Raw genomic sequence first — 15,319 nt, 5'->3', positions numbered from 1 at the left:
CAAAAACAATCATAGACAATACCTAAATAAGTAAATATGGCTGTGTTCCAATAAAATCTTACTTATGTACACTGAAATTTAAATTTTATATACTTTTCATGTGTCATAAGACATTTTTTTAATTTTTTTTTCCAGCCATTTAAAACGTAAAAAATAGTCTTAGCTTGCAAGCCATCCATAGTTTACTGATCCCAGGTTAATTAGAGCATTCTTTTTTTAATATTTATTTTTAGTTTTATGTGGATACAATATCTTTATTGTACATTTGTGTGGTGCTGAGGATCGAACTCAGCGCCTCGTGCATGCTAGGCCAGCACTCTACCACTAAGCCACACCCCCCAGCCCAGAACATTCTTTTTCTCTTCCCACATTTTTTTATTGATGCATTATAGTTTTACATAGTGATGGGATTTTTTGTTGTTGTTTCGTATTCATAACATGAACACAATATAATTTGGCCAATATTAAACAGAACATTTTTGAAGATAGACAAACTAGTTGTTAAAAGCTGTACAATCCAGAGTCATTGTAAGCAGTCCTTGGTGAGGAACAGTAGGATATGTACTTTAACCATTTATAGCTGCCACATTTTATTTTGTTAATGATGTTTTGGGGCTATGCATTCTCTAATTCTGTCTTTATCCTACATAATCTCCTCATATGTGTTTGTATTGTAAAACTATAGAGAAATAAAAATTAGTGTTATCTTTTTCATAGTGCATTTGATTATGACACAGAAAATATGAACTCTGAAGATATTTATAGCTCTCTTAGAGGTGTCACTGAAGCAATCCAAAATTTCAGCTTCCGTAGTCAAGAAGACATGAATGAGCCATTGAAAAGGGATTCTAAAAAGGATGATGGCGATTCAGTGAGTATCTGAATATTCTTATTTTGCAGACTGTTTAGTTTCCATTTAGATTTTGTTTTTGTCTGCTTTTTTGTTTTACTTTGCTTTGTAGCATTTCAAACAATTTTCTAGGGATCTGTTCCTTTTCATTTATTTACTGAGTGTCTACCATTTGTCAGGCACTTTTTTATGCATTAGAGTTACAAGACAAGTAGCTGCCCCCGAGTTCATTTGTTTGTTTGTTTATTTATTCATTCATTGGTATCAGAGATTACCAAGGGCACTTAACCACTGAGCCACATCCCCAGCCCTTTTTTAACTTTTTATTTTGAACAAGGTCTTGCTAAGTTGCTGAGGCTGCCTTTGAACTTGTGATTTTCCTGCCTCAGCCTTCCAAGCCACTGGGATTACAGGAGTGTGCCATCATGCACGGTTCGTTTTAGATATTGGTGTAGAGTTGATTATTATGGAGTTTTAGTTTAAAATGTCCTTGGAAGAAAATGAAATTGTTTTAGTGTGGGTCAAGGAAGGCATCTTTCAGGCATCTTGCATTTAATTTAAATAAAGCTACAGTGAATGTAGAGGAGAATTCCATAACAGAATTAACATGTGCAGTGACAGGAGCAAACTTGAAGCCTTTGAAGAAATCCAGTGTAGTAGTAGAATTATGAATGAAAGAGGGAGTGGAACATGGGCACATGAGTCTTATAAAATAAGGAATTTAAAATTATTTTTTCTCATGTTAATTATAGTAATTAATAATGATTTGCTCCATCAGGTTATATGGCTCCCATTAAGACTGTTATGACCTTTTTTAAAGAGAGAGTGAGAGAGGGGGAGAGAAAGAGAGAGAATTTTAATATTTATTTTTCAGTTATCGGCGGACACAACATCTTTGTTTGTATGTGGTGCTGAGGTTCGAACCTCAAACCTGGGCCACACGCATGCCAGGCGAGCGCGCTACCGCTTGAGCCACATCCCCAGCCCTATCTTTTTTTTTTAATATTAATTTTTTAGTTGTAATTGGACACAATACCCTTATTTTATTTATTTATTTTTATGTGGTGCTGAGGATCGAACTCAGAGCCTTGCACATGCTAGGCAAGTGCTCTACAGCCAAGCCACAACCCCATCTCTATGACCTATCTTTCTTAACATATGTGAATATTATTTAATTGATTGCCTGTCCCATTATAAAAGGGTAATTGGGGATTTATTTACTTACTTATTTATTTATTTATTTATTTGGGTAATTGGACACAATACGTTTATTTTACTTATTTATTTTTATGTGATGCTGAGGATCGAAGCCAGGGCCTCGCATGTGCTAGGCAAACGCTCTACCACTGAGCCAGAACCCCAGCCCGAGGGGTTTATTTATTTATTTTAATTTATTTTATTTCATTTTATTGGTACCAGTGTGCTTTATCACTGGGCCACACCCTGTATTTTATTAAATACAGGGTCTTACTAAGTTGCTTAGAGCCTCACCAAGTTGCTGAGGTTGGCTTTGAACTCACCATCCTCCTCCACCAGGCTCCAAAGTTGCTGGGATTACAGGTGTTCACCTCCGTACCCAGCAGGGTAATTATTTTTTACTTTGCTGCTTCTTAGACTTTACTCTGACGGCTTCAACTTTTCTTTTTTAAACAGCCATCTTGCCATTTCCTATGGAATTCATTGTTTCTCAATATTTACAAAATTGCAGAACATTATAGTATTTTGGCACATCTCTATAGAGGGCTCTTGTCTGCTTTCCTGATTTCTTTCCCACTGTTGTTTTTCTCCTGTGTCTATAGCAGAGAGGTAGCTTGTACTAGGCCGAATAAACTGGCTGCAAAAAGCTAATTTAGCATTCATATTCAAGACTCCCTATCCTAAAAGTTACATGTTGTGCAACAACAGGTTAGTAAGAGAGATGGTTGATTTGACACTCAGTCTCATCTTGTTTATGGTATAAGGTGGGGAATTCAGGTAGTTGATGTGATAAAAGTGAGTTCAAATCCCAGATTCCAGCAGTTATTGGGTAATGAAAGGATTATTTCTAAGCCTTGGGGTTTTCCCTAGGTAAATAGAAATATTGCTATGTACCTTATAAGTTGTTGCAAATGTGAAACATCATGTGGCTCTTTTAAGTCAAGATATCTCTCCTGAGGTCCACATTCATACTTTCTTTTTTTTTTTTTTTTTTTTTTTTACATTTTTCTTAGTTTAATTGAATGTTTTGCTTTTTTAAAAAAAATTATGTTTTTATTTGTTCTACTTAGTTGTACATAACAGCAGAATGCATTTCAATTCACATTCAAACTTTTAATTACCCATTTCAAGTCCTGATTTTCTCCCTGAAACTGCTATTCCCTATCTTAGTTGATGGCAACACTAGTTGCTCAGCAAAAACCTGAGACAAAGAGTTGTCTTTAAATCCTCCCTTTTCTTATCTTCCATACCGAGTCAGGAAACTTGGTGGCTCTACCTTAGAATATACCCACTTCTTACCACTGCCTATCTGGTTCAAGCTATCATCATCAGTTCTCTCTACTAGGTTATTAAAATAGGCATCTAATTGGCCTGTGTGATTCCCCTTGGACCTTCTGTACTCTTTTTACTCCTCTTTTCACAACTCAATAGAAGGTTCCTGTCACAAAGTAAAAGCCACAGTCTTATATAATAAGCTCCTCTTGCTATTATCTCATCTCCTGCTACTTTTCTCTTTGTTCACTCAATTCCTGCTACACAGGTCTCCTTGCTATTCCTTGAACTTATTGGGCATGTTCCTGCCTCAGGGATCTTACATTGACTATTCTCTCTGCCTGAAACACTCTTCCAGATAGTCGCCTGGATAATTCCTTCACATTTTTCCAGGCTTCACTCTAATGGCTTCTCAGTGGACCCTACTCACTTCTAGTTAATCTGCAACCCTGTTCTTCCACCTCAGCACTCATAATCCTTTAATACCACACTCTGTTCTTTTTTTTCAATCACTAATCACCTTTTACCATACTATATTCTTTACTCATTAAGTGTTTTTTTGTTTGTTTGTTTTTTGTTTTATTGTTTCTGACTCTCCACTGGAATGTAACTCCATGAGTGTAAACATCATTTTATCTTTGATTCACTAATCTAGTTCCAATGTCAGGAACAATACCTGGCGCATAGTAGCTACACACTAAATATGTGAAGAATGTTTATAAAATGTCTGGAAAACGGCTTTGTACATAGTTGCTCAGTAGATGGTAGTGATGATGATACTTACGGCAATAAAGATTTTGATACTAGTATCTGTATCATTATTATTATTGATATTTTGGCAAGTGTGATTATGTAGCCCAACTCTATTGGCATCCTTCCAAAAGTTAAGTAGGACTTTTAAGTCCTTCTTTAAAAAGAATTTTTTTTAAAGGAGGCCTTTTTAAAGTATGTTTTTCTTATGCTTTGTTGACATACTTTTCATTGCATAATTTACTACCTTGACAATAGCATTTGGCAGCTAGTTCTGTATTGTGATGAAGTCCTTTCACATTTTTAGCTAGCATACAGAAGCTATTACTAATGACATTGTATGTATTATTTGGTTGAATCATTGGCAAAGGAACTGTAACAATCAATGGAGGCAGCATTCTTTCATAGTTTCTTATTTGCCCTCCCAGTTGTGGCTTCTTTACATCTTAAGCTTTGTCATTTCTAATATAAGTTTTAAATTATATTGATTGTCATTAATTTCTTTCAACTGATTATTATTACTTTCCTAAATAGCCTTTTAAACAGTAGGAAAACCTCTTTTTATAATGTTATAGAGATATTTTAAATTAAGTCAATTTACTGTGCCTTCCCCTTCCTGTCAATAGATGTGTGGTGGTCCCGGGATGTCAGACCCAAGAGCAGGAGGTGATGCTACTGACTCAAGCCAAACAACTCTTGATAATAAAGCTTCGTTGCTCCACTCGATGCCAGTTCACTCCTCTCCACGCTCTCGAGACTATAATCCCTATAACTATTCAGATAGCATCAGTCCCTTCAACAAGTCTGCCCTCAAGGAAGCCATGTTTGATGATGATGCTGACCAGTTTCCTGATGGTATGTTCTGGGTCATGCTGCTACTACACTGTGTTGTTTTGGAGGGCTGATAATCAGCCTTCCAAATCTTTTATTGTAACTTCCTAAAATATAAGGATCTTTAGAATGGGATTGTTTTCTCCTGTCTTTTAGGAGCTCATTCCTAATGGTTTTGATAGTTTTCTTCCCTAGAATAAGAAACAGGGGGTATCTTGAGATTATCCTCACAATCAATAAAATTGGAGGAATACCCTCCAATAAACAATTCAAACTAATTGTAACTCATAAATTTAGTGCAATCAGTCATCGATTTTTATACCACAGTGACAAAACCTTTTGAGGAACTACCTACACATTCTTTATTATAAACCTTTAAGTGTAAATAAATAAACTTTTATTAATAAGAAACATTTAAGGACCAAATATAGGAAAAACTGTCATTCTAATGAACTGAGGTGAAATGGGCCTAGGTCTAAGCTCTGGCACTAAGTAAGTTACATAACCTGGTAAGGTGGTCAACCCTCTTAGGTCTCAGTTTTCACCTCTAGGAAAGAACAGTGGTGTAATAATCTAATTCACATCTAAGAGATTTATAAAGATGGAGTTGCTTAATGTGAATTTTAAAGTTTGGCCAGTTTAAGCAGTGTTGATTTTTCTCACCAACACAGAATGTTTGAATGTTTTTAATTTTTTATGATTGTGTCGGATACAAAACAGGCCATCCTAATGTGTTTCTTTGATTATTAGGGAGATTGAGAAATTAGAATTTTTTTTTTAATTTTTGTATCTTGATGAATGAACTAGTATCTTTATTTGTGTATTTTTAATTACAATGAGGTTGAGGAATCCTGTTTTAACCAACCTCTTACGTTAGAAGACTTAATATATCATGATATAATGAAACCAAAATTAAGACAGCTTTAGCAAACTAAATTTAAGTTGCATAAGGACCTATATTTTAATCTAATTGTCACAAATATTTGACTGTGTTACTGAGGTGTAGTCATGACCTCAGTGTAATAGGAGTGAATAAATTGGATCTCATGAAAGTATCCTTGGAACACTATGTAGTAGCAACAGCCTGGTGAACTCAGACTTAGATTTAGCAGCTTTAATAATTTAAAAATTCTTGATGCATATGGGTCACAAACTGGCAGACTAAATTGGGCCCACTGACTCTGTACCATGTATATGTGTATTTTTATTTTAAAATAATCATTTTTTAAAAATTTGTTTTTAAGCTGGGGATTGAACCCAGGGAATCTCTACCACTGAGCTTTATCCCCAGTCTTTTATAGTTCTTATTCTGAGGCTGGCTTCAAACTTTGGATCCTTCTGCTTTAGCCTCCGGGTCCCTAGGATTACAGGCATATGCTACTATGCCTTGCTTGTCTTTCATATACAAGAAATCATTGCCAAATTCAGTGCTGTGAAACATTTGCCATTTTTCTTCTAAGAGTTTTATTATTTTAGGTCTTATATTTAGGTTTTTGATATATTTTGAGTCAATTTTTTTTTTGAGAATTTTTTAATATTTATTTTTTAGTTATTGGCAGGCACAACATCTTTGTTTGTATGTGGTGCTGAGGATCAAACCCGGGCCGCACGCATGCCAGGCGAGCGCGCTACCGCTTGAGCCACATCCTCAGCCCCTTGAGTCAATTTTTATATTTGTGATATGAAGTGAAGTAGGTTAAAATTAATTCTCTTGCATGTGGATATCCAGACTGTCCTTTTCCCATTGAATCTACTTGGCATCACTGCCAAAAGTTCTTTCACCAGGCTAGGAATATAGGTCAGTTAAAGTATAACTGCTTAGCATGCAGTCAGACTGACCCTGGATTCTATCCATAGCACTGCAGAAATAAATAAATAAACAACATACATAATTTTTTTCTAGCTTGGAGATAGGACTCATGGAGAGGTATTAAATTTTATAAAACACTTTTTCTGCAGAAATTGAAATCATATTTTTTTCTCCTTTATTCTATTAATGTGTGTACATTAATCAATTTTTGGATGTTAAACCACTCTTATATTCCAAGAATAAATCCCACTTGGCCATAATCCTTTTACAATGCTACTTAAATCAGTTTGCTAGTTTTTTGTTGGATTTTTGTATATCAACATTTTTGAGTGTTGATAAGGAATATTACATGGTCTGCAGTTTCCTTAAAGTGTCTTTGTCTTCAATATCAGGGTAATGCTGGCTTCATAGAATGAATTAGAAAATGTTCCTTTTTCTTCAATTTTTTGAAAAAGTTTGAGAAGTATTAGTATTGACTACATAAATGTTTGGTAGAATTTTCACCAGTGAAGCCCTTAGATCTAGGATTTAATTTTGTCAGTAGAGTTTTGATTATTAATTCAATCTCTTTATAGTTAAATAAGTTGGTTCATTTTTCAACTTTAGGTTTAGTTTGTTCTTCTTTACCTAGCTCTTTATGTTTATAGTTCAGTTTTTGATTTGAGATCTTCCTGGTTTGGTTTGGTTTGGTTTGGTACTGGTAATTGAATGCAGAAGCAATTTATCATTGAGCCATATCATTCCTAGACTTTTTTATTTTCAAGTAAGTTCTCACTAAGTTGTTTCCGGCCTTGTTAAAGTTACCCGGGCTGGCCTCAAATTTGATGATGCTCTTGCCATAGCCTGCCAAGTCTCTAGGATTACAGGCATAAACCACTGTGCCCAGCTTTTGTTTTTTGTTGTAGATGGATACAATACATTTATTTTATTTGTTTATTTTTATGTGGTGCTGAGGATCAAACCCAGTGCCTTATGTTAAGCAAGCGCTCTACCACAGAGCTACAACTTCAGCCCCCAGCTAAGTTTTAGTACCTTATGTTTTGGGTTTTTTTGTGTGTTTGTTTGTTTGTTTGTTTATTTTTATGTGGTGGTGAGGATGGAACCCAGTGCCTCACATGTGTGAGGCAAGCACTGTACCGCTCAGCCCCAGCCCCAGCCCCATGTTTTGGGTTTTTAATTGTCTCTAAGTGTAGTAGAGTTTCTACTTATGATTTCTTAATTTCCACAAAGTTGTGGATTTTCCACTTTTACTTTTGTCTTTGATTTCTGACTTTATCGTGGTGTGGTGAGAGAAGATAACTTCTATGATGTTATCTACCTTTTAAAATCTGTTGAGACTTAACTTGTGTCCTAACATATGGTTTATCCTGGGAAATGTCTTGTGTGCACTTGAAATCAATGTGTATGTTTTTGTTGGTTAGAGTGTTCTATATTTGTCTGTTAGATCAAGTTGGTTTATTGAGCTGTTAAAATCCTCTGTTTCCTTATCCATTATTGAGAACAAGAATCCAGGAGTAAGAGTTCAACTTATTATTATGGGATTGTCTATTTCTCCTTTAATTCTATCAGGTGTTGCTTCATATATTTGCTGTACTTTCCAGTTTCTTTATATGTCTTGTGTTATTTTTTTTTTTTTATGTCAAGAATAGGACATTTGAATCTAATTATGGGGTAACTCTGGAAATCAGATTCTTCCCTACCCTAGGGTTTGTTGTTTTTGTTGCTTTTGTTTATCATTTTTTATTTTATTGATTATTATAGATTGTCTTTGTGCTAAGAATTAGGCTCAGGTGTAAACTTAAGATCTTTTCAGATCTTTTCTGAGTCTTAAGCTTTTCCCTGAGCATGCTATGTCACTTTTTAACTTTTTCTTGATGTACATTTGTTTTCTTTTACTATCCTTGTCTTTAATATTTGACTCCCAAAAAGTGAAAAAAGGAAAATGAGTGAAGGTGGCTAAGAGTGCTAGTCCTTTAAGTCCTCTGAAAGTCACTTCAGCCTTAGGGTGAGGGGATTGCAATAATGGGGAGAGCTGAAATAGTAATGGCTGTCAACCTTTGTCTGCACCTCTGTGATCTGTAACAAGAGTGATGAGAACACAAAGCCTCACTGTTTGGAAGACAAGATCCTTTTTGCCTATCCTTGTTTCACAATCTGTGCACAGAATGCTCCACAACTGCTTGCTGGGAAGCTAGGAGTGGAGGATGGGTAGTTGCTATTGTGTGAAGAGTTGGAATTAATCAAACTTTACCATCCAAACCATTACCTGCAAGTTGAAAGCCTTCATTGGTCTCCAAAGTAGTTAAATCAGATAGACTGCCATTGCAATTGTTCTCTAGATGAGAAGACAGATTCTGGGTGCTTCCTGCTCCATTATCTTTCCAGAATCGCCCAATAATATCTTATAGCTCAAAGATCCCATTCAGAATCACACATTGCTTTCAGCCATCATGCTTCTGTTCTTCAGTGTTCAATCTTTCCTTGGCTTTCATGACCAAGGCACCTCTGGAGGTCAGAAACCAGTTGTTTTGTAGTGTTTCATTGTAGTATTTCATTCAGTTTACATATGTCTAATGTTTTCTTGTTGGTAGTGGTGGTTTTGGGGGGTTTTGGGTTTCTTATTTTTTGTTGTTGTTTCTCTAGTATTGAGGATTAAACCCAGAGATGCTTGACCACTGAACTATATCCCCCAATCCTTTTTATTTTGAGATAGGGTCTTGCTAAGTTGCTAAGGCTGGCCTTGAACTTGTGATCCTCCTGCCTCAGCCTCCTGATTGGCTGGGATTATAGGCATGTGGGACGCACCCACCTGTTTTCTATTGTTTAGAATCAGGTTATGCATTCTTGCATCAGTATCATAGAAGTGATTGTGTATTCTTTTCATTGCACCCTACCAAATAACATAATTTCACAACTGGTGATATTAACTTTCGTCACTTGGTTACAGCGGTGTTTAACAGGCTTCTTCACTGTGAAGTTACTTTTTCTCTTTTAATCAAGAGCTGTTTTATCAGAAAATACTCAATGTAAATATCCCTGCACTTCATTAAATTAAAATTTTATTTATTTAAGAACCTTTGCCTGAGCTGGGTGCAGTGACTCACGCCTGTAATCCCAACAGCAGGGAAGGCTAATGCAAGAGGATCACAAGTTTAAGTCTATGACAAAAAACCAAACATAATCCTTCTCAAAAATAGATCATATATTATGTCACAGGGCAACTCTTAGAAATTATAAAGGAGTAGAGATAATACCATGCATACTATCTGATCATGATGGAATGAAACTGGAAATCAACGATAAAAGAGGGAAGGAAAAATCATGCATCACTTGGAGAATGAACAATAGGTTACTGAATGATCAATGGGTTATAGAAGACATCAAGGAGGAAATTAAAAAATTCTTAGAGATAAATGGAAACACAGACACAACATATCGGAATCTATAGGACACAATGAAAGCGGTTCTAAGAGGAAAATTCATTGCTTGGAGTTCATTCCTTAAAAAAAGAAAAAAACCATAAATAAATGATCTCACACTTCATCTCAAAATCCTAGAAAAAGAAGAGCAAAACAACAGCAAAAGAAGTAGAAGGCAAGAAATAATTAAAATCAGAGCTGAAATCAATGAAATCAAAACAAAAGAAACAATTGAAAAAATTGACAAAACTAAAAGTTGGTTCTTTGAAAAAATAAATAAGATCTATAGACCCTTAGCCATGCTAACGAAGAGAAGAAGAGAGAGAACTCAAATTACTAGCATACGGGATGAAAAAGGCAATATCATAACAGACACTTCAGAAATACAGAAGATAATTAGAAATTATTTTGAATCCTTATACTCCAATAAAATAGAAGATAGTGAAGGCATCGATAAATTTCTTAAGTCATATGATCTGCCCAGATTGAGTCGGGAGGATATACACAACCTAAACAGACCAATATCAATTGAGGAAATAGAAGAAGCCATCAAAAGACTACCAACTAAGAAAAGCCCAGGACCGGATGGGTATACAGCAGAGTTTTACAAAACCTTTAAAGAAGAACTAATACCAATACTTTTCAAGCTATTTCAGGAAATAGAAAAAGAGGGAGAACTTCCAAATTCATTCTACGAGGCTAACATCACCCTGATTCCTAAAACAGACAAAGACAATTCAAAGAAAGAAAACTACAGACCAATATCTCTAATGAACCTAGATGCAAAAATACTCAATAAAATTCTGGCGAATCGGATACAAAAACATATCAAAAAAATTGTGCACCATGATCAAGTAGGATTCATCCCTGGGATGCAAGGCTGGTTCAATATATGGAAATCAATAAATGTTACTCACCACATCAATAGACTTAAAGATAAGAACCATATGATCATCTCGATAGATGCAGAAAAAGAATTTGACAAAGTTCAGCATCCCTTCAAAACTCTAGAAAAACTAGGGATAACAGAAACATACCTCAATATTGTAAAAGCTATCTATGCTAAGCCTCAGGCTAGCATCATTCTGAACGGAGAAAAATTGAAGTCATTCCCTCTAAAATCTGGAACAAGACAGGGATGCCCTCTCTCACCACTTCTGTTCAACATAGTTCTCGAAACACTTGCCAGAGCAATTAGACAGACGGAAGAAATTAAAGGCATAAAAATAGGAAAAGAAGAACTTAAATTATCACTATTTGCAGATGACATGATTCTATACCTAGCAGACCCAAAAGGGTCTACAAAGAAACTACTAGAGCTAATAAATGAATTCAGCAAAGTGGCAGGATATAAAATCAACACGCATAAATCAAAGGCATTCCTGTATATCAGCGACAAATCTTCTGAAATGGAAATGAGGACAACCACTCCATTCACAATATCCTCAAAAAAAAAAAAAAAAATACTTGGGAATCAACCTAACAAAAGAGGTGAAAGACTTATACAATGAAAACTACAGAACCCTAAAGAGAGAAATAGAAGAAGATCTTAGAAGATGGAAAAATATACCCTGTTCATGGATAGGCAGAACTAACATCATCAAAATGGCGATATTACCAAAAGTTCTCCATAGGTTTAATGCAATGCCAATCAAAATCCCAATGGCATATCTTGTAGAAATAGATAAAGCAATCATGAAATTCATATGGAAAAATAAAAGACCCAGAATAGCAAAAACAATTCTAAGCAGGAAGTGTGAATCAGGTGGTATAGCGATACCAGACTTCAAACTATACTACAGAGCACTAGTAAAAAAGACAGCATGGTACTGGTACCAAAACAGGCGGGTGGACCAATGGTACAGAATAAAGGACACAGAGACCAATCCACAAAATTACAACTATCTTATATTTGATAAAGGGGCTAAAAGCATGCAATGGAGGAAGGATAGCTTCTTCAACAAATGGTGCTGGGAAAACTGGAAATCCATATGCAACAAAATGAAACTGAATCCCTTTCTCTCACCATGCACAAAAGTTAATTCAAAATGGATCAAGGAGCTTGATATCAAATCAGAGACACTGCGTCTGATAGAAGAAAAAGTTGGCTCCGATCTACATATTGTGGGGTCGGGCTCCAAATTCCTCAATAGGACACCCATAGCACAAGAGTTAATAACTAGAATCAACAAATGGGACTTACTCAAACTAGAAAGTTTTTTCTCAGCAAGAGAAACAATAAGAGAGGTAAATAGTGAGCCTACATCCTGGGAACAAATCTTTACACCTCACACTTCAGATAGAGCCCTAATATCCAGAGTATACAAGGAACTCAAAAAAATTAAACAATAAGAAAACAAATAACCCAATCAACAAGTGGGCCAAGGACCTGAACAGACACTTCTCAGAAGAGGACATACAATCAATCAACAAGTACATGAAAAAATGCTCACCATCTCTAGCAGTCAGAGAAATGCAAATCAAAACCACCCTAAGATACCATTTCACTCCAATAAGATTGGCAGCCATTATGAAGTCAAACAACAACAAGTGCTGGCGAGGATGTGGGGAAAAGGGTACACTTGTACAATGCTGGTAGGACTGCAAATTGGTGCGGCCAATTTGGAAAGCAGTATGGAGATTTCTTGGAAAGCTGGGAATGAAACCACCATTTGACCCAGCTATTCCCCTTCTCGGTCTATTCCCTAAAGACCTAAAAAGAGCATACTACAGGGACACTGCTACATCGATGTTCATAGCAGCGCAATATACAATAGCTAGACTGTGGAACCAACCTAGATGCCCTTCAATAGATGAATGGATAAAAAAAGATGTGGCATTTAAACACAATGGAGTATTACTCTGCATTAAAAAATGACAAAATCATGGAATTTGCAGGGAAATGGATGACATTAGAGCAGATTATGCTAAGTGAAGCTAGCCAATCCCTAAAAAACTAATGCCAAATGTCTTCTTTGATATAAGGAGAGTAACTAAGAACAGAGTAGGGAGGAAGAGTATGAGAAGAAGATTAACATTAAACAAGGATGAGAGGTGGGAGGGAAAAGGAGAGAGAAGGGAAATTGCATGGAAATGGAAGGAGACCCTCAGGGGTATACAAAATTACATACAAGAGGAAGTGAGGGGAAAGGGAAAAAAAACAAGGGGGAGAAATGAATTACAGTAGATGGGGTAGAGAGAGAAGATGGGAGGGGAGGGGAAGGGAGGGGGGATAGTAGAGGATAGGAAAGGCAACAGAATACAACAGACACTAGTATGGCAATATGTAAAACAGTGGATGTGTAACCGATGTGATTCTGCAATCTGTATACGGGGTAAAAATGGGAGTTCATAACCCACTTGAATCAAATGTGTGAAATATGGTATGTCAAGAACTATGTAATGTTTTGAACAACCAACAATAAAAATTTTTAAAAATAAATAAAAAATAAATAAACCAAATGGAACTGAGTTTTAGCAGTCAAGTGGTAGAATCTGCCCTGGGTAGCTAAAGAACAAAGAGAGGGATTTGCCACAGCACAATTGATAGTCAAAAATAACACTTAGCTGGATTATAGGCCCATGCCTGTAATCTCAGCAGTTTGGGAGGATGAGACAGGTAGATCACCAAATAAATAAATAAATAAATAAAGCCAACCTCAGCAAAAGCAAGGCACTAAGCAACTCAATGAGACCCTATCTGTAAATAAAATACAAAATAGGACTGGGGATGTAGCACAGTGTTTGAGTTCCCCTGAATTCAATCCCCAGTAGCAAGAAAAGAAAGAAAGAAAGAAAGAAAGAAAGGAATTTTTTCTTGGCATGCATGAGGCCCTGGGTTCAATCCCCATCCCCACCAAAAATAAATAAATAAATAAAAGAATTTGGGGTGTACTTATTGATTACTATATGTACTTATAGTTTCCTGTTATTTTCGGTAGGGGTTTTTTTAACAATTATTTTTTAGTTATAGGTGGATACAATTTCTTTATTTTTATGTGGTGCTGAGGATCAAACCCAGTGAGTCGCGCATGCGAGGCAAGTGCTCTTCCTCTGAGCCACAATCCCAGCCCCTCAGTAGGTTTTAATTTGTAACTGTTGTTATTTATTTTGATGTTCAATTGGTCCTTGATATGAGCAGCAAGACCCCATTTAAGCTGGCTTTTGGTATTCTTTGTTCACATGTCCCCATCCTTGCATTCTGTCATAACAAATGTTGTATTGCTACAGCTTTAATCTGGAATCAGTAGTTTCTCAGAAGATACATTGTTGCTTTTAATGAAAAGCAATGTTTAAAGTCTAGGGTCTGAATACTAGTATACTGTCTGCTAATGGGACATCACTATTCTCCAAACCTCTCAGTGGCCATACCTAGGGAACATATATATATATACATTAACTTAACTTCTCTGTTTCTTGGAATATCTATCAACAGCCATATGTTTACGCCAAGAGCTTCAGTTCCATTGTAGCATTATGGTATTAATTCTAATTTCTTTCTTTTCCATACTGATAGCCCCTTTTCTGACAGGAAGAAACCTAGCTTCCATTATCTTTAAGTAAATATTGTTTGGTCAGTCCTCCTGTATGTACCCAGTCTTCATGTCCACTACACATCCTCACTTATACAGATGAACTCCTCATCCTTCTGACCTCTGCCATTCTACCCTCACCCAAAGCCGTGGATGCCAGTATCATTACACTTGGGCTCCAACAACTCACACCAAATTGCCACTCCATATGCACAACGAGCTTCTTAACTACTTGGGCTCTACAAACTTGTACTTTATCCTTACTCTGCTCAAGAATCTATGACTTCATACCTGGTGGTTTATAATTTTGATTAATAAAAAAATCTTTATTTGTTTTTTCTTTTTTTTTTTTAAAGAGAGAGTGAGAGAGAGAGAGAGAATTTTTTGATATTTATTTTTTAGTTATCGGTGGACACAACATCTTTGTTTGTACGTGGTGCTGAGAATCGAACCCGGGCCGCACGCATGCCAGGCGAGCGCGCTACCACTTGAGCCACATCCCCAACCCTTGTTTTTTCTTCATTTATATTTCCTTGATCATTAATGAAGTTGGGGAATCATGTCCAACTTCTCATGTCAAGTCACTATATCACAAACATCACAAAGCCAAACTTATGATACCTCAGTAAGATTACCCTCTTATTGTCTAATTCTCATG

At 36.1% G+C, this 15,319-nt stretch overlaps 1 protein-coding gene across 16 annotated transcripts in view; it reads left to right on the top strand.

Annotated features, from left to right (window-relative positions):
- Positions 1 to 15,319, top strand: part of Clasp2 (cytoplasmic linker associated protein 2) — a 199,956-nt gene that overhangs the window by 163,268 nt on the left and 21,369 nt on the right. For all 16 annotated transcript variants that reach the window (XM_076843304.1, XM_076843263.1, XM_076843290.1 and 13 more), the window contains 2 exons: positions 718 to 871; positions 4,696 to 4,924. In XM_076843304.1, coding sequence (XP_076699419.1) covers positions 718 to 871; positions 4,696 to 4,924 — 383 coding nt within the window. The remainder of the gene's footprint in view (positions 1 to 717; positions 872 to 4,695; positions 4,925 to 15,319) is intronic.

The sequence above is a fragment of the Callospermophilus lateralis genome, chromosome 1 (assembly GCF_048772815.1).
Source record: "Callospermophilus lateralis isolate mCalLat2 chromosome 1, mCalLat2.hap1, whole genome shotgun sequence".
Classification (NCBI taxonomy): Eukaryota; Metazoa; Chordata; class Mammalia; order Rodentia; family Sciuridae; genus Callospermophilus; species Callospermophilus lateralis.
This window is presented reverse-complemented; position numbering and strand designations above follow the sequence as displayed.